This window comes from Rattus norvegicus, chromosome 20, assembly GCF_021556685.1.
Source record: "Rattus norvegicus strain SHRSP/BbbUtx chromosome 20, alternate assembly SHRSP_T2T, whole genome shotgun sequence".
NCBI lineage: Eukaryota > Metazoa > Chordata > Mammalia > Rodentia > Muridae > Rattus > Rattus norvegicus.
In genome coordinates this window covers 1574497-1592561 of record NC_141553.1, presented here as the reverse complement: position 1 = coordinate 1592561, position 18065 = coordinate 1574497, and the positions used below count along the sequence as shown (strand labels likewise).

The window sequence follows — 18065 nt, the reverse complement described above, 5'->3', positions numbered from 1 at the left end:
GACTGTGAGGAAAAAAAACTAGCTAAGTTTTGTGTCTTTGGTTCTTTTGTCTTGATTTTCATTTTATTTTATTTTTAAATTTATTTGATGTGAGTACACTCTCACTGTCTTCACCCACACCAGAAGAGGACATTGGATCCCCATGACAGACGGTTGTGAGCCACCATGTGGTTGCCAGGATTTGAACTCAGGTCCTCTGGAAGAGCAGTCAGTGCTCTTAACTGCTGAGTCAACTCTCCAGCCCATATTTTATTATTTTTTTAATCGTGTATATGGAGGCGCCTGTGTAGGTCAGAGAGATATCAGGTCCCATAGAGCTGAGGTTCCGTGGGACCTTCACGATAGCTTCTGCACCCTGGACCATTGAACCGCCTTCGGCCCACCTGCCTTTTTCTTTTGTTTCATTTTGAGATGAGAGTCTTAATGTGTATAGCTTTGGTTAGCCTTGAACTTAGCTATGTAGCACCAGGATTGTCTTGAGTTGGAAACCCTATTGTTTTTGTCTACCTCCCGGGTTTGAGATTATAGCTGTGCACCGCTATGGACTCTCCCTGGCCCCACCCTTCTCTCTGAGGTCACCCAGGTTGATCTTGAACCTACAGACTAAGACTCACCTCCCCCATCCCCTTTAGTCTCATCAGTGGCTTGGTTATGCTGCTACTGCTCTTCGAATTTGAGATCTGTGGTCATAGGTAGCGACCATGTGTTTGAGTAAATGGGGACCTACAAGATGTAAGGTTTGGGGCCAGAATTACAGGCCTTGGCCTTGGGAACAAAGACAAGGGCGCAACCAGCGGAACTCACAGGGAGAGAGTGTAATGTACTTCATACGTAGCATTTTATGTGTTACTTAATTCTTACCGGAGCTCTTTCAGGCAGTATTATTCCCCTTTTCAAGCTGAATAGTCAGTTTAGTGAGATTTAATAACTTACCTGAGATTTCTTAGTAGGTAAATGGTTTAATTAGAGTTAGAATCCATTCATCTACTCATTCATCCAGTGGACTTTCTTTTTACTTAGAGACGGTATTGTTTTAGGTTCGCAGCAAAATCGAAAGGAAAGCCCCGGACTTCCCATAATTCCCCACGCACGACTTCTCCATGTATCTGGTCACACCACCACAAGAGTGTACTTGTGGAAGTTGGTGATCTTTATCAACCAGCCATTGTCATCCAAAGCCCATGGCTTATATTAGGCCCAGCTGTTGGCGGCTTTGCATTCCGTGGGTACACGTGACATGTGTCTTCCTTCACAGTGAAGTACTAGGTTCCAGGGGCGTTCATAGTATGTCCACTGCGAGCTGTGTGCAATGCTAGGTTCCGGTCCCCAGGAGAGAAATGAACCCTGCTCCTGTTCTAGGGGAGTCGAGCCCGGACCCTTGTGTTTCAAGACCTAGGCTATTTCTAGAAAACTGGACAGAAAATAAAACGTCTTCGGGACATGGGAGCAAGGTTTAAAACATTTTTTTTTGAATTACATTTTATCCATATATTTTATGTAAGCGTCCACACCGAGGTGCACGTGTGGAGGTCAGAATTTAACCTTTGGGTGTTGGCTCTCTCCCTCCACTGTGTGTGCACCAGAAATCCAACTTGGGCTTGGCAGTAAAGTAGGTGCTTTCACACTGCTGAATCATCTCACTGGCCAGGAACAAAGATTCTTCATTCGTCTATCATCCCTTTTGCTAGAGTGAGCCTGTGAACGTTTCTAAATCCAAAAAATTATCTGTGTGGCAATTCTGCGTCGTGCGCTTATTCTGCCGAGAAGCATTTAAACGTTTTCCGACCATGGTCAGGAAGGGAAGGTGTGACACCCTCTGTTGTGTGGAAGGGGATTCTGAGAAGTTCAGGAATTCGTTCGCCCATGAGTAAGAAAGCCAAGCAGAGCTATCGTAAGCCAGGTCTCTTCATCCATGAAAGTTAAAGGGACTGCCATTCTTTTACGATTTCTTGGGGGCAGGAGTGGGGCCGGGTGGGGTGGGGTGGGGTGGGAAGGTTGAGGGTGCCAAGAGGGGTGTGAATAGGACCGAATCTGGGCCTTCTACGATTTGAAGGCTGTTCCCTGTGGCTGTCGCCAGTCCAAGGGAAGGCAGCCGACAGAAGTCATACCAGGGTAGCGCGGGGAAGTTAGTTCCCTGAACAGCTATCTTCTTGGTTGGCAGGCAGGGTGCAAAAGGCTGTGGTGTCGCCTTTTCTGGATCTCTCAAAAAAATGGTAGGAGCTGTTAGCTCCCGGGTCACCCCTGCTGTAAGAGCCGGAGGGTTGGGAGAACGCCAGCTGCCATTCTTCCCTTGGCTGGGTCTCATGTGCCATTCGTTTCCCAGAGTGTTTATTCATCAGATTTCTCTGTTGTTTGTAGTTCTGAGCTAGCAGCTGTACACTCTTAAGACCATTGGACTCAGCTAATCCCCGCTTTAGTCTTGTAGCTTCCAACCCAAGATAGACACATGGGTATAGCTAACGATTTTGTCTGTACATATGGTCTACCCCACAACATGAACACAAACCATCCGCTCGAGTCACAGTGTCTGAGCCAGAACTGAGGCCTCTCCCCCCCGCGCCCACGCGCTTCATTTCAATGCTCTCTCCTCTTGTTCTTCTCTCCAGACGTCACAGGAATTTGTGGAGAAACTAACCAAGCGGCTGAAAAGACACCCCGAGGAGACTGGAGGCTTCCAGGAGGCACCACTGGCCTATGATGCTATCTGGGCCTTGGCTTTGGCCTTGAACAAGACGTCTGGAGGAGGTGGTCGTTCCGGCGTGCGCCTGGAGGACTTTAACTACAACAACCAGACCATTACAGACCAGATCTACCGGGCCATGAACTCCTCCTCCTTTGAGGGCGTTTCTGTGAGTTACAGCGGCTTCTGTTGTGCACCCCATGAAAAGGGAAATGCTTGGAGAGCCCCTAGATAACATACATTTTCTCAGTTATTTTTCTGTAAGGGTCAACGAAGCAGTCTTAGACTACAGAGGAGGGATCCCCCCCCCCCCCCACCCCGCGCCAAACCAGAAAGCCATACACAATATGGCAGTGAAAAGAATCACTGTATTCTAGCGATTCTCCAAGCTGGTCAAGGTGTTTACAGGTTAGGTGAGAAATACACGCTTTTAAAAAGAGACAGCTTGAGAGTTCATCTCCCCATTCCTTTTAAAGTCAGGAAATTAGTACCCAGTAGAGTTTAGTGACTGCTCCTGACCCTCTCCCTGGGGACTCGCTGACTCAGATCTTAAGGGTGAAGCTTCTTCTCCAAAAAATACTGTTTCCAGAATCTAGGGTATGTGCATCTGGGGTGTGTCCTACATGCAGCCGATGCCATAAATAGCCTTCATTCAGAAGCTCAATTACATCAAAAACCAGAAGGTTTTAGGAGTCCCTGATGTTCTCTTTTCCTCCTGCTTTTATCCCCTCTGCCTTCCTCCACATGTTTCTCCTCAGGGCCATGTGGTCTTTGATGCCAGCGGCTCCCGGATGGCATGGACACTTATCGAGCAGCTACAGGGTGAGCCCGGGTGTGAGGGAGCTGGGGGTGGTGGGGCAGGGGCTGGCAGGGGCTGGGCTGAGTGAGCACTGGGAAGAACAGTGATGAACCTCCACAAGATTGCCCTGTACATTTTGCCTACCTTGCATCAAGCTTTAAGTAATGATAAAAAAGAACACGGACGGGCCTTTTGCAGTGATTCTGTTCTTTCAAGGGGCGTGCGGGTTATTAAAAAAAACAGCTGTTCTTTCTTCCCAGTGGCTTGAGTTTTAGCCCCAGAAGTTGCCTGCCTGAGGGTGGGTTGAAAGGTGAAGAGCTGTTAATGTGTCCTAAAAAAATCAAGGAAAGCTGGCCCTGGGAAGCTGGCTCCGTTTAAAAGGAATCCACTCAGTCTCTTGCTATGTGAGAACAGCATTCCAGTCATACAAATAGCCGGCCCCTTCTAGATAGCATTCCCCGTTGTAACTTAGTTCTGAGGAATCTACAGAGCTTCAGTGAGTTAATCCTTCAGTTCCCACCTGACTTAGCCTCTTGTGGTGTGGCCAAGAGACCCATTTCTTAGCCTCTGTGAAAAGTTTCTTTCTCTCCCCGCCCCAACCCCCACCTCCACCTCCCAACCCCCACCTCCCGGCTCTGCCACTGAATCCTCTCAGCTCTCTTTGTATATAGGACAAGTGGGGCTGGACTTCAGCCGGGGCGAAGTGGGTGTGAGTTGGTGTTTGGAAGGAAAGTTGTATTAACTGTGGCCATTCTGCAAAGAGACATCTTAGGAGTGGCTACTGCATTTTACTGACGGGTACTTTAAGAGGCAGATGTATCCCAGCCAAGGCATTAGAACCCGAGCCTAAGGGAGAGGGGGTTCTAAAATTAAAGCCATTGGGGGGTTGCGGGGGGTGGGGGGATCCTGCAATTCTGTCCGTCATAAGAGGGAGAACGGGCAGGAAATTGTTTAAAGCTTTGGAAGCGAGAGACGTGTTGCTGGGAGAGGTGTGAGGCAGTAGAATATGTGGTAGACGTGCCAAGTCTCCTTCCTCTGTAGAGAGCCTTATGTGCTTAGGGGTTTTATTACTTATTCATGTATACACTCACATACATATTTATTTATTCATATATACCTCCTGCTTATTCATGTATACTTACTGCCTTGGGAACCACCTTGCATTGCTGTAGATTTAGGTTGCCTAACCAGGTGACTTGTGTCCTTACGGGCATCCTTGAGTTGCTTATTATGTGTTATTATACGCAACCACGGAGAGCGACCCTGAGGGTAATGGACGCTTGAAAAATGGCCTCTCCTTACCCACGGCAACCCCTTGTCCTTTGCTCAGGCGGCAGCTACAAGAAGATCGGCTACTACGACAGCACCAAGGATGATCTTTCCTGGTCCAAAACGGACAAGTGGATTGGTGAGTTCTTTGGTGCTTCTGAACAAGGGAGGGTGCTTTTAGGTTGAAATGGCAGGTGGGTTGGGCGGGGATTGGGAGTGAACATAGCTGCCAAGGAGGGAGGAGAGGTGAGTTGGGGTGAAGCTGGAGCGGGCCAGGGGTTACCCCGTTTTGTTTTGTTTTCTAACAGTGCTCTCGGCTTCAGTGGGTGGGAATTAAAGACAACACAGGCTGAGAGAAATGGAAGCTATCACCCAGCCTTGGTATGCTAGAACCAGGCTTCAGGTCCCAACTGGAGGAAGGGAGGCAGAGTTTCACGCTGTTCCCATTGGCTCTTTTGTGCTCTTTTGTTTTGTCTTCCCCTCACATTTTATACATTTCGTTCGCGTACGTGTAGAGGTCAGAGGACAACTCATAAGTGGCCTCTCCTACCACCGTGTGGGTCCTGGGAATTGAACTCAGATCATCAGGCTTGGTAGCAAGAACTTTTATGCCCTGAGTCATTTATGCCAGCTTTCGTTTTTGGTTTTTGGTCCCCGCCCCCGCCCTTTTTTTTTTTTTTTTTTTTTTTTTTTTTTTTTTTTTTTGAAGCAGGGCTTCATCCCATAGCTCAAGCTGGGCTTGAGCTCATTGTGGTAGCCCAGGTCCATCTTGAAGTTGGGATGATCTTCCTGCCTCAGCACCTTAAGTGTTGGGAGTTCAGGTGTGAATCACAATGCCTGGCTTATCTTGCAGGGTTTTGTTTTGTTTTGTTGTTTTGAAAGTCCTGTGTCTGACTGCCTGCCCCAGAATTTGCAATGTAGACTAGGCTGGCCTCCAATTCCTAGAGATCCTCAGGAATCCTCTTCCTTCCAAGTGCTGGGATTAAAGGTGTATGCACATCTGGCCCACCGTGCACTTTTTCAAAACTTAATTTACTTATGAGTGTTCTATGTGCATATCTGGTGCAGGCCAGAAGAGGGCATCAGATCCCATTATAGATGGTTGCAAGCCACTATGTAGTTGCTGGGAATTGAACTCCGGGCCTCTTGAAGAGCATCCAGTGCTCTTAATCCCTGAGCCATCTCTCCAGCCTCCTACCTACCACATACTTTTTCAAGAGGGAAAGAGAGCTGTTATTTTTGATGTGCTAAATGACAGGAAATAGGAAAGAATGACAGGAGGTAGGCAAAAAAGAAGTTCCTACCGATGAGGAGTGGTAGAAAGGCCCATTGAAGGCAGCCCTGTCTAGTGTAAAGTCTCATTATTCCCAGCACTGCTGGGAAAGTTAGCTAGCATGTGTGTACATTCACGCTGTGTAGCCGTGGTGTTCTTAGAAGGCAGCTTTGTGAAGTTGGTCCTCTCCTTCTGGTCTTTACCAGGTTCTTCCGATCCAACTTAATGTTGCCAGGTTTACATAACAATTGCTTTTACCCGCTGAGCTATCTTTCTGTCTTAACTTTACAAATTTAACTAATTTTTATGGGCCAATAGTGTTTTGCTTGTGTGTGTGTGTGTGTGTGTGTGTGTGTGTGTGTGTGTGTGTGTGTGTGTACACCATTTGTGTGCCCGGTGCTCTCTGAAACAAGCCACCAGAATCCCTGGAGTTACAGGTGGTTGTGACCTACCACGTGGGTGCTGGGAACTGAACTCAGGTCCTCTGGAAGAGCAGAGTGTTCTTAACTGGTGGGCCATCTCCCTTCCCCCCAACCCCTGTTTTATTTTGAGACAGATTCTTACTTTGAAGCCAAACTGACCTCAAAGTTATGTCAGTCGTGCCCTAGCCCTCCCAAAGGTTGTCTCCATTACTGTGAGCTAACATGTCTAGACCTCACTTTCGTTTTTATTATCTATTTAGTTTTGTAGCCTGAATTCAGGTCACTGCTCTGTACGGTTATGAACACCGCATGGCCTAAATTGGCTTTTTAATTTTTTCTTTTAAAAGCTGAGCAAATTGAAATTAAGTAGGCACTTTGCATCTACCCCATCCCTACCCCCTTACAAATTTGAGCTTCCTCTTAATAGTAACTGGAAAACAGTTTTGGGGAACACATCCTTGCTAGGACTGTTCTCCTAACCTTTGCTGGAGGCTAGAAGACCACACTGGGTACTTGGAGGCTCCTCTGATTTTCTGCTTCTGTAATTGTCTTTTGCACCTTTTAATGAAGTGATTGGTGACCTTATAGGGTTATTTCAGCTCTTTTCCCTTCTTTCGTCTCTTATTTTCCTTTGCTGTAAGGCAAAGAAACAACAAGAACGAGAAGTAAAAGCTGGCTGTGGTGGCTCATGGCTTTAATCCCAGCACTCAGGAGACAGAGACAGTTAGATCTCTGAGTTTGAGGCCAGCCTGTCCAGGCAAGAGTTCCGCGGCAGCCAGGGCTACATGGAGAAAATGGACAAACCCTGGCTTGAAGAACCAAAAACCAACCAATCAAACAAACAAAAACAAGACAAAAAACCCCCAAGGGAACGAGGAGTCAAAGGCTGGGCCCCTCTTCAGCACAGACCCCATTGTCCTATTTCTAGTGTTTCTCAAGGTCCCCAGTGTCCTCCAGCATTCTGGCTACCACAGCCCCTCAGTGTGTTGAGGGCCTCATGCCTTCAGCCCACTCTGACTCTTCCCTCAGAAGCTTGTCTTTCACCACTCTCCTATCCTGCCTTGATGCCGTGTCCTCCCTCCTTTTTCTCCCCCCCCCTTCTCCCCTGTGCCCTGCAGGAGGGTCTCCCCCAGCTGACCAGACCTTGGTCATCAAGACATTCCGTTTCCTGTCTCAGAAACTCTTTATCTCCGTCTCAGTTCTCTCCAGCCTGGGCATTGTTCTTGCTGTTGTCTGTCTGTCCTTTAACATCTACAACTCCCACGTTCGGTAAGTTTCTCTTCTGACTTGACCCCTGGCCTGGCTGGCTCTGCAAATACTGACCGAAGTACTCTCCGAAGAGTAAGGAAATAGTGACTCTCAAGGCCGTGTGCGAGCCGTAGAGAGTCGTGCGATGACTCACTGGAAATGTAAGGGAATGAGGCATGACCCCTACCCTTGTTTCAAAGTAGTCAGCTAGAAAAACAAAAACATTCCTGGAGGGCCTTATGTTGCAGAAGCCCTGTGCTCCCCTAGGTCCAGCCCTCTGGCCTAGCAGTGTTCTTACCCTGGGTGTTCTTTTCGCCCGTTCTCGGCCTGTCTCCTTTCTCGGCCCTGAGGATAGGGTCTTGCTATTGATGGCATTTTTGGAGAGCCAAGCCTCCCTGGAGGAGATGGAGTAATTCTGCTCTTTCTCCCACCTTCTCCGCCTCTGCCCTAGTTATATCCAGAACTCCCAGCCCAACCTGAACAATCTGACTGCTGTGGGCTGCTCACTGGCACTGGCTGCTGTCTTCCCTCTCGGGCTGGATGGTTACCACATAGGGAGAAGCCAGTTCCCGTTTGTCTGCCAGGTGAGTATATGGTGGGCCAGTGTAGACCTTGCAGAATATGGCTTTCCTAGCCCTCTCAGGAGCACCCTCCCTGTCTCTCCTCTTTCCCTGACTTATGTGTCCTTTCCTGCCTCCTATTGTCACTCTCTGCTGTCTCTCTCTCTGTCTCTGTCTGTCTGTCTGTCTGTCTGTCTGTCTGTCTGTGTCTCTCTCTCTCTCTCTTTCTCTCTGGCTTTGGCTCTGTCTCTTCTTTCTGGGCACCAGACTTATTCTATTCTACAGTTCCCTGGCTGGTTGCAAGGTTGCTAGGCATGCCTTGGAGAGGAGAGGGGTGACATACTGAGGACAAAGAAAGGAAGGGGTCTGTGCACGGAACCTGTGAACAATAGTGGCTTGTCTGTGGTGTGTGGGCTGAGAAACAAAACTGGGCTTTCCCGTGGGAGCCTCGGTCGGAGTTTGAAATGTTTGTTGAAGGCAGAATGCAAGCAGACTGTTTGGGCAAAAGACATTTCATCAGAGAGGGAGGAAGCCTCTGGGACTGGACTCATGGAGTTTCTGGGACTATGAGGAAAGGCTGGCTTCAGTGATGTTTCTCTTGAATGTTTCTCTCCCCCCCCCCCCCCCCCCCCGGGGGCTGGGGACTGAACCCAGGACCTTGCGCTTCCTAGGGAAGCGCTCTACCACTGAGCCAAATCCCCAACCCCACTCTTGAATGTTTCTTGAGTGTTTTTCTCTCCTCTATGAAGCATCTACCCTTTCCCTGGTTCTTCCCACTGGCTCCCTCCTTTCACTGTGTTTCTGTCCTGATCGTGTGCTATGCGCATAACACGTGGACACATACATGTTGTGGTTTGCCCTGAAGTTATCTGTATTTTGATGCTAATTCCATTGCCCCAAGGACAGCTGCCTAGTCACATACTCAGAACTCAGGTGACTTCACCAGAACCTTGCCATTGAATTTGTAAAGTACAGGTGAGGGGCAGGTATAGGATAGAAGGAGGCCTGTTATTGGAGGAGAAGGAAGGATGGGCAGGAGAGAAGTTTGAAGGAAGAGGAGGAGACAGGAGAGAAAAGAGAGACAGGAGGGAGAGAGGGGCAGAGAAGCCATGGCAAGACAAGATTGCAGGTGATGTTAAGATTCTGCTCTGTGTATTTACAGGTTGTTATTAATGTTCTCAAGGGATGGATGGTACCGGGCTTTGTATGTTTAAGTGGGCAATTATATCTTATCAATTGGGTCAAAGATTATTGTGTTGTGTGTTCTTTTATGTGAGGATTTGAGTGTAGGAAAGTGTGCGGCTGGGATGTGTTTCCGCCATGGTATCTAGCAGATATCTTGGGGCACCGCGGTGTGGACCTAGTGGGGTAAAAGACAACTATACCTTTTTATTTTTATATTTTTACAACAACACATACATGCGTTCACATCTTCGGAGGTGTCTGTTCCTAGTGGAATCGGCATACTGCGGGAGGGATAGCCAACCGGCTGCAGCAGGACTATGGAAGAGAAGGGAAGTGGCTCACTGTCCGTGCTTGTGCTTGAGTGGGCCCCAGGAAGGAGATGGGTTTTGTGCAAGGACGCATGCGATCTGAAAGAGCAGGCAAGGGAGACTGAGCAGTTCAGTGTAGCTGCGTAGGTGAGCACAGGGTCAGTGAGGGCCTGGGAGGTGATGGGCCATGCTGTGTCATAGTCAGATGTGTGCAGGTGGTAACTGTAGGTTCTAGATTAGGTCGGTAAGGGTTTAGCAAGAATAGCCTGGTCCTGTAGCAGTAGAGCAGACAGATGAGAGGAATGGGTGAGTGCAGACCCCTTCGCCTTCCCCTTCCCTTCCCTCCCCTCCCCTCCCATCCAAGGTGCTCTGCTTGCTGTATCCTGCTTGCTTTTGGCCATCTGGTCATTATTCCCGCTGCCTCCTGCAGTTCCACCCACCATGGCCTCAGTCCTAACCTATCTCCCTCCCTTTCTCCCCTTCTAGGCCCGCCTTTGGCTCTTGGGCTTGGGCTTTAGTCTGGGCTATGGCTCTATGTTCACCAAGATCTGGTGGGTCCACACAGTCTTCACGAAGAAGGAGGAGAAGAAGGAGTGGAGGAAGGTGAGTTACTTCCCAGACGCAGCCTTTGATCCCGGGCATAGAGAAGACCTCCTCCTGACCTGTCTTCTCTCTGGCTGTCTACTCAGACCCTAGAGCCCTGGAAACTCTATGCCACTGTGGGCCTGCTGGTGGGCATGGATGTCCTGACTCTTGCCATCTGGCAGATTGTGGACCCCTTGCACCGAACCATTGAGGTATCTATCACTTGAGGAGTTGCTGGGGTCAGGAAACTAGGCAGGGCTCACCAGCTTAGCATTTCCAGGGTTGCGTGTGATCCTGAAGTCGCACATCCTTTAATCCCAGTATGGTTTCAATCCCAAAACTCGGGTGGCAGGGACAGATGGATTTGTGTGAATTTGAGGCTAGCTAGGTCTACATGGTGAGTTCCATTCCAGGCCTGCCAGGGCTACATAGGGAGACCTCCCCACCTTTAAAAAGAAAAGGAAGCTACTCAGGGAGAGAACTTTTCCATATTCTATCTATTAGGGTTGCCTCTGTCTTTGCCTGGTGGAGCCTTATCAGAAGCGTCTAGGTTTATCTAAAGAAGGGAAGTCGGGGATCCGGGAGGATGCGTAGGGTTTCCGAGCCTTAGGGAAAGTGGGGAGCAAGCCCTTCTAGTGTGTTCAGGAGGATGTCCCCAGGCCTGGAGTAGGACCTGGCACAGTACTAAGTCTCAGAAGGAAGACCCAGGAGCTGGGTAAGAATACGGTCGTTTATCCTGCTCCTTTTTCTCCCTTAGACTTTTGCCAAGGAGGAACCAAAGGAAGACATCGATGTCTCCATTCTGCCCCAGTTGGAGCACTGCAGCTCCAAGAAGATGAATACGTGGCTTGGTGTGTGGGACACGGGTAGGAGGAGGGGAGGGAGGAAACATAAGCAGGAGAGAAGGGTAACAGCAACAGACCAGGGAAGGAACATTCCGAGGAGACAGCTTCAGTGCCCTATGACTACACTAAACTTTTCCAATAGGAGAGCTTTGGTCTTTTGCTGTGAGTAGTGATGTTCAGCGGAGGGCCACTGTAGGCGGTGACTCACCCATCTGTGTCTGGCCAGCTCCTGAGAGTAAGTGACCAAGGTTGCGAGGTTGTGGGCTTAGCCTCCCTTCAGCCTGACCAACATTCATCCAATCTACAAATCCACCCAATGAACTAAGACTCTTAGCTGTGTGTTGCTGCCTGGAGGGGATGGGTTGAGATACTGGGGTAACATCCATTGGATCCTTCCTAGCTGCTCCACAGGAAGCCACAGGCAGAGGGTCTGGAATGGAAAGCGGGGGCTTTTTTTACACAGAGGAGCTACAAAGTACAGTAGTGAGCAACAAAGAGAGGAAAGAGAGGGAGAGGATTGGGTTGGGAGTATGATGGTCCTTGTTGCCCCCGTGACCCTTTCCTGCTCTTCTAGGCATTTTCTATGGTTACAAGGGGCTGCTGCTGCTGCTGGGAATCTTTCTTGCTTACGAAACCAAGAGCGTGTCCACTGAAAAGATCAATGACCACAGGGCCGTGGGCATGGCTATCTACAATGTCGCGGTAAGCTCTCTCAATGCCTGGAGTTGGTCATGGAAACTCGTGGCGCTGTTAAGGTGATAGAACCAGAAGAATCAGAAAATTAGATCTGAAGCCGTTTGTGTAGAAGTCATAAAACACTGACTAATGTCTGATCTATAAGGTCATTTTTTTTTTTATGACTTTTCCCAAGAAGACGTGAGCAAATGTTGACTCAACCCTAAATAGAGAATCACAATAGAAACGATTCTACCAGAGCCTGGCTTGGCGCTCTGTTTCCATTTCTGCTGTTGTACAAAAATACTTGGATAAAAAAGCAACTTTGAGGGGAAAGGGCTTATTTCAGCTCACAATTCCAGGCTCTAGTCCATCACTGAGGGAAGCCAGCACAGGACCTTGAGGCTGGTCATCCAGGAGTGGAGAGACATAGCAGCATTCATGCCTACTCAACCTGGAATCCCCCCAGAACATGCTCACATAACCAGGCCTCATTGATTATCACCTGAGTGATTCCGGAGTCTAGAATCTAGACTGTCAAACCGACAAATCTGACCGTCACACTTGGTGAATCCGTACGTCGGTTACTGCAGGAGTACGAGGGTCTTAATGACATTTATGATTGTCTAAAATGCCCACTACAGCAAACTCACAGTAAAGGCACACGCAGAGTCCACTGCCCGACTTGTAGGCGCAGGAGAGCATTCTCTCTCACCAGGAATTGGGTACTGCTTACATAACTTAACGCATTGACTGATTTTCAAACACGTCTCCCTCTTTCTTTGAGAAAGGAATGTTTGAACTCAGAGGATATACTACACAGCGGTTTAGAAAGCACATTACACCGGGGACTGGGGGTGATAGGTTCTGGTGCTTACAAGTCAACTTTAGAACCCACATCAGAAAAACCAGGTGTAATGACATGTGCTTGTGATCCCAGCTCTGATAAGAGGCAGACACGTAGATCCTCCGCTCTCAGGGACGAGGCAGCTTCCCATCAGTGAGGGACCCTTTATGAAAAAACCAAGATGGAGGAGAAATGGAAACTGAGGTTTCCCTCTAGCCTTGGTATACGCGTACGTGCACCCTGATGCATGTGCATGTACATATATGATATAAGAGATAAGAAAAGAAAGCTTTAAAAAAAACCATGCTACCTTATATCACTTTGCAACGACAGAGGATGCTGAAAGTCTTGAGGGAAGGGGTTGATAGTTTATCTCCGATTTTTTTTTTTCTTTTTAGCTATTTAAAGTTGAGGATTTGTGGAGTGTTCATTGCAAGTCTGCATTTACTGACTCTTGATGAGGGGGGAAGAAAACCCCGCACCTCATTGAGCTGTAACCCTGAGTCTCCCAAACGCTGTCTTCCCAGGTCCTGTGTCTCATCACTGCTCCTGTGACCATGATCCTTTCCAGTCAGCAGGACGCAGCCTTTGCCTTTGCCTCTCTGGCCATCGTGTTCTCTTCCTACATCACTCTGGTTGTGCTCTTTGTGCCCAAGGTGAGGTCTCCAGATGGAGGCAGGACTTCCAGTGTTTCATTACTCTTTTCACTCACGCAGCCTCGCCCAGCCACCCCACGCCCAAACGTTTGTTTGCCCCCGCAGATGCGCAGGCTGATCACCCGAGGGGAATGGCAGTCTGAAACGCAGGACACCATGAAAACAGGATCATCCACCAACAACAATGAGGAAGAGAAGTCCCGACTGTTGGAGAAGGAAAACCGAGAACTGGAAAAGATCATCGCTGAGGTGTGCGGTGACAAACAACCGGGGCCCCCCGTGTCTGAGGGTGGGTTGCCCGTAGTGGGGCCTTCGATAGAGGTTTGAGTGTTGGTGGTTCACAGAGGGTCTCGGCCTGCAGAGGAACCGGAGAGGGAGAGGGGAAGGGTTGAGTTTCAGTCCCGTCAGCCCGAGGAGAGGGAGGGGGGTTCTGCAGACTTCAGCCCACCTGAGGCAAAAGAGCAGTCACTGGCAGTAGTTAGGGGGAGGCCATTGTGAGACATTGGTTGCCCACAGTGTTACTGTGTCCGGGCTGTAGTTAGGGACCGTGCAGTGCTGGGTGGGGGCGGGAAATGGCCTTTCCACTTGTCTGATGCAATCTTCATTTATTCCTTTTTTTTTTTTTTTTAAATCACTGATTTTCTCCATCTATTCTCTCGGTGCCATTACGTTCTGTGGGCTTCCTTTGTTCTCCCCTGATTCACATTTTAATTTCCTTTCTCACTCGTACATCTCGTTTCATCGTCTCCCCCCCCCCTCCCTCCTTCCATTCCACATCGCCCTCCTCCCACACTCCCGATTGTGTTTCTTCCTCCAGAAAGAGGAGCGCGTCTCTGAACTGCGCCATCAGCTCCAGTCTCGGCAGCAACTCCGCTCACGGCGCCACCCCCCAACACCCCCAGATCCCTCTGGGGGCCTTCCCAGGGGACCCTCTGAGCCCCCTGACCGGCTTAGCTGTGATGGGAGTCGAGTACATTTGCTTTACAAGTGAGGGGGCATGGAGAAGGATCAAGCCAGTAGGGGAGGGAAGGGTCTGGGAAGAGGGTGGGGGCCTGGGAGGAGGGTAAGGACTCCTATCTCCAACCTGGAGAGCACACGCTCCAATCCCCCTCTTATAAATACATGTCGCTCTGTGCATCTGGGGTTATTTGGGTCTCCAGTACTCTGGGAAACAGACTGTTTTCTTTCTCCCCTATAATTTTATATCTCCACTTCACAGGTTTTGTTTGAACCCTGCTTGGAGTTATTATTCACTCATGGCTCCAGAGGGGCATCTCATTTTTCTCCGGTAGCCTGTCTTGTACAGTTACCACAGCAACTCCTGTCATTTCAGCAGCAGGGGTCTTCCTACACTAGCAGGGCTCTCGCTCTCTCCATTTTTCAGCCTCAGAATCTCCTTCCATTATTCTTCTCCTTCTACATGTCTCCATGGCTTCCTCTCCCAGGGGACTCGTTCTACACACACACACACACACACACACACACACACCCCGCATCCTGCCCTCTCCTAGGCAGCTGCATGTCGTCCTGTACAAATGTGCTCGTTTCTGAGTGCTTTGTGCGGCCGTTCACTTGTGCTGTCTGCATAAGCTGCGTCTGTGAGTGCACGGTGGTTTGTGGGTGCGTGAAGTGGCATGCTCCGGTAGGTGTGTATGATGCGTTGAGCACGCTACGCTGTCTCCCTCATGTGCACGCATTGTGTCTGCTTATGTTTTACTTGTATGCCTCTGTGTACTGTGTGTGTGTGTGTGTGTGCCCACGCGTGCGCCCGTGTGCATGCGTTCCTGTTGCCCTGACTGGCTGTCTCAGCCTTCTGAGTAATTGGGATTCCAGTTGTCTGTCTAGCTCATGTCCTGTCTTCTTCCAGTAGAGCCGTGAACACCCAACACACACAGTTAATCGGGCTCCCCCCAGTCCATGTTTTCTGAGCCATCCAAAAACTCTCCTTGGCCTTAGGTTCATCCGCAGATGTTCCCTCTGTTCTTTGCTCTCGTGCGTCCACCTTCATTCTCTTCAGTCATTTCTCAGATCTGCTGCGTCGTGGTTTCCTTTCCTTCATTATCATCGTCATTATTTTTCAGAACTTAAGGGAAAAAGAAATGGGGACAGGTTGGAGGCTGTTTCCAGTGGAATAGTGGGTGCGCGTCCTGACCAAATGAAGGCACGGACAGATGGACTGACGGGGCGGGAGGCGGCGTCCCTTTCACACTGTGGTGTCTCTTGGGGGGGAAGGATCTCCCCGAATCTCAATAAAGCAGTGAACAGTATGACTCAGCACCTCATCCTCTGTCCTGTGAACTGAGTGGGCTCCGCCAAGGGAGAAGCCCAGGCTCTCAGGATTGGACTTGATGAAAAGGCTTTGAGGCAGAGAGGTGCAGAGAGCTGTGTGATTGATCCATGCAGGGATTATCGAGGGCAGAGCTGGATAAGATGAAGAGCCCGATTAGTGATTAGTGAGTGATGGCATTAGTGGTTAGAAGTGTGGGCTCTGGAGTCAGGCCTGCACCGAATGCAGAAATGTCCCCTAATCTATATTCTTCATTTTTGTGATCTGATCATAACAGTAATGGTGATGATGCATTTCTCCATGGAGTGCAGCATACAAGAACTGGACTAATTATGCATCCCAATGGTTGGATCTGCTTGGTCCAGGGTAGCCTCTGTTATGGCTGCCTCCCTGATTCCCTGACAGCGGTGGGCATGCTCTGGGAACCTGGAGCAGGCAGCTGAGCGGACGTGAGGAGTCTCCTCCTCGGAAAGGAAGATTCACAAGCAAACGATGACTGCCAGGTTCTGGATAAGCCTCTGAACTTGAAAACCATTATCTAGGGAACGCTGAGCATCCTGGGAAGAATTTGCGATCAGGATGAATGTTTGAAAGGCCTGGAGGAGAAAACTTGGGATTTTTGTTTAGGGTGACTCTCCTTCTCTCTTGCTGCATGAAAGCTTCAAGGATTGGGTGGGCCCTATCGTTTCACTGTCCTCAAAATGGCAGTTAGATCTTAGGCCTCCTTTGAAAACAACCCGTAGTGATTGTCCACCCTGGACCAAATGGATTTAATTTGAGTTCCCCTTCTTCCTGCAGTGGAATATTCTTAGAGAAAGGAGAGGTCTGTGGAGTAGAGAAACCCAGTGTAGACATTAACAGTCTGCTTTAGAAGCTGCATCCGTAGCCACAGAACGGCCCCTGGTAGACTAAAGCTACGTCCTAAACCTACTTCCTAAACCTACATTGCACTTAGGTCGGAAGTGAATAGTTAATGGAAACTCAGAAGTCCCACGACAGCCAAGGGTGAGGCAGAGGGTAGCAAGAGAATGCAGTAACCCCAAGCAGCAGAGTTGAGAGGTACAAGGAGTGCAGAGTTCAAAGGTCTGAGGGAGCTCTGGAAGCATCCGTCCCTGGGCTCTGTGGGGCTGACTCTACCTGTGGCTTTTCCTCAGGCAGTGTATCCTGCATTCTAGGCTGCCTGCTAGTCCTCATGCTCTGTCACATACCTGTGACATCATTCTCAGCTCTGCCCTAACCCTGGCCACTAGAGCTTCCCGTGAATACTGCATTGAAATTCACTTAAGATAGGATTTCATCTCTATGGCCCAGGCTAGCCTCACCCTCACTATGTAGTTGACAGTGAACTGTCTGTCCTTGAACCATCTGTCCTCTTGTGGAAACCTCTCAAGTATCCTGTTACCGGTGCGTACTGCCACGCCTGTTAAGAGGTAGGGAGGGTGTTTTGTTTTGATCCAGGGTCTTGTCATACAGCTCTACCTGAATCTATAACCCAAGCTTGTCTTGAACTCATGGTAGTCCTCTCGCCCCGGCCTTCCAAGTATTGGGTTATAGGTGTTAAGCACTTCGCCTGGTAACAGAATTTTATTTTATTTCCTAGAAGGGGCTCCGGCTGGGTAGTCCAGACTGGAATGTTACAAGAATCCTGCCGCAGCCTCCCTGGGGATTGCAGTTAGGAAGTGCTGGCTAGACAAGTCACTTACTGTGGGAGGGTGTGCTTCTAAGAACTGGGAGAGAGAAGTGAGCAAGATGGCCTCTGTAAGGGGGAGGGGAGAGAGAAACAGACCCCCTCGGGACAGTCTTTTTTTTTTTTTTTTTTTTTTTTTTTTGGTTCTTTTTTTTTTTTCGGAGCTGGGGACCGAACCCAGGGCCTTGCGCTTCCTAGGTAAGCGCTCTAGCACTGAGCTAAATCCCCAGCCCCCCTCGGGACAGTCTTATGGAAGGGGGTCGCACGCTCATTACCGGGCCAAACCGGGGTAGAGGAACATTGTCAGCAGTAAGGGTGGAGCCAACATGCAGACTATGCATGGGCTACTGGGTAGCCTGGTAACCGCAGCAGCCTAACAGCAGCAACATCATTGCTTCTATGGGATAGGGGTTAAATAAGCTACAGGGGGTGGGTTGGGGGTCCACACTACACAACGGCATGCAGGCTTGAAGACAGGGAGCAATTAAGTCCTTTTTAACCACTGGAGGTGAGTTTTGTCTTGGAACCAGCCTGCTTGCCTAGGGTGTGGGCTAAAACCCCTACTCGGGTCTCCAAAGTTGAGTCTCCCTGGAGGCGGGAGAGACAGGTAATTTGTCAGCAGTCCTTGGAAGTCACACAGCACGGTTTCTAGCGCGTTCTACCGTGCCAGGTTCAAAGGGTAGCTCTGGGGAAAACACATGTAGAACAGAGTTAAGTGTATCATTGCAGCTTTATCTGG

At 49.4% G+C, this 18065-nt stretch overlaps 1 protein-coding gene across 10 annotated transcripts in view; it reads left to right on the top strand.

The window, feature by feature from the left end:
• Gabbr1 (gamma-aminobutyric acid type B receptor subunit 1) overlaps positions 1-15634 on the top strand; it is a 29554-nt gene extending 13920 nt beyond the window's left edge. For 3 of the 10 annotated variants that reach the window (XM_087598387.1, XM_087598386.1, XM_087598389.1), the window contains 13 exons: positions 2607-2849; positions 3439-3502; positions 4810-4887; positions 7562-7712; positions 8143-8275; positions 10231-10347; positions 10434-10541; positions 11087-11180; positions 11317-11409; positions 11749-11876; positions 13224-13352; positions 13458-13601; positions 14170-15619. In XM_087598387.1, the coding sequence (XP_087454513.1) occupies positions 2607-2849; positions 3439-3502; positions 4810-4887; positions 7562-7712; positions 8143-8275; positions 10231-10347; positions 10434-10541; positions 11087-11180; positions 11317-11409; positions 11749-11876; positions 13224-13352; positions 13458-13601; positions 14170-14343 (1656 nt within the window). In that variant the 3' untranslated portion in view covers positions 14344-15619. 10 annotated transcript variants of the gene reach the window in all.
• Positions 15635-18065: the final 2431 nt, after the last annotated feature.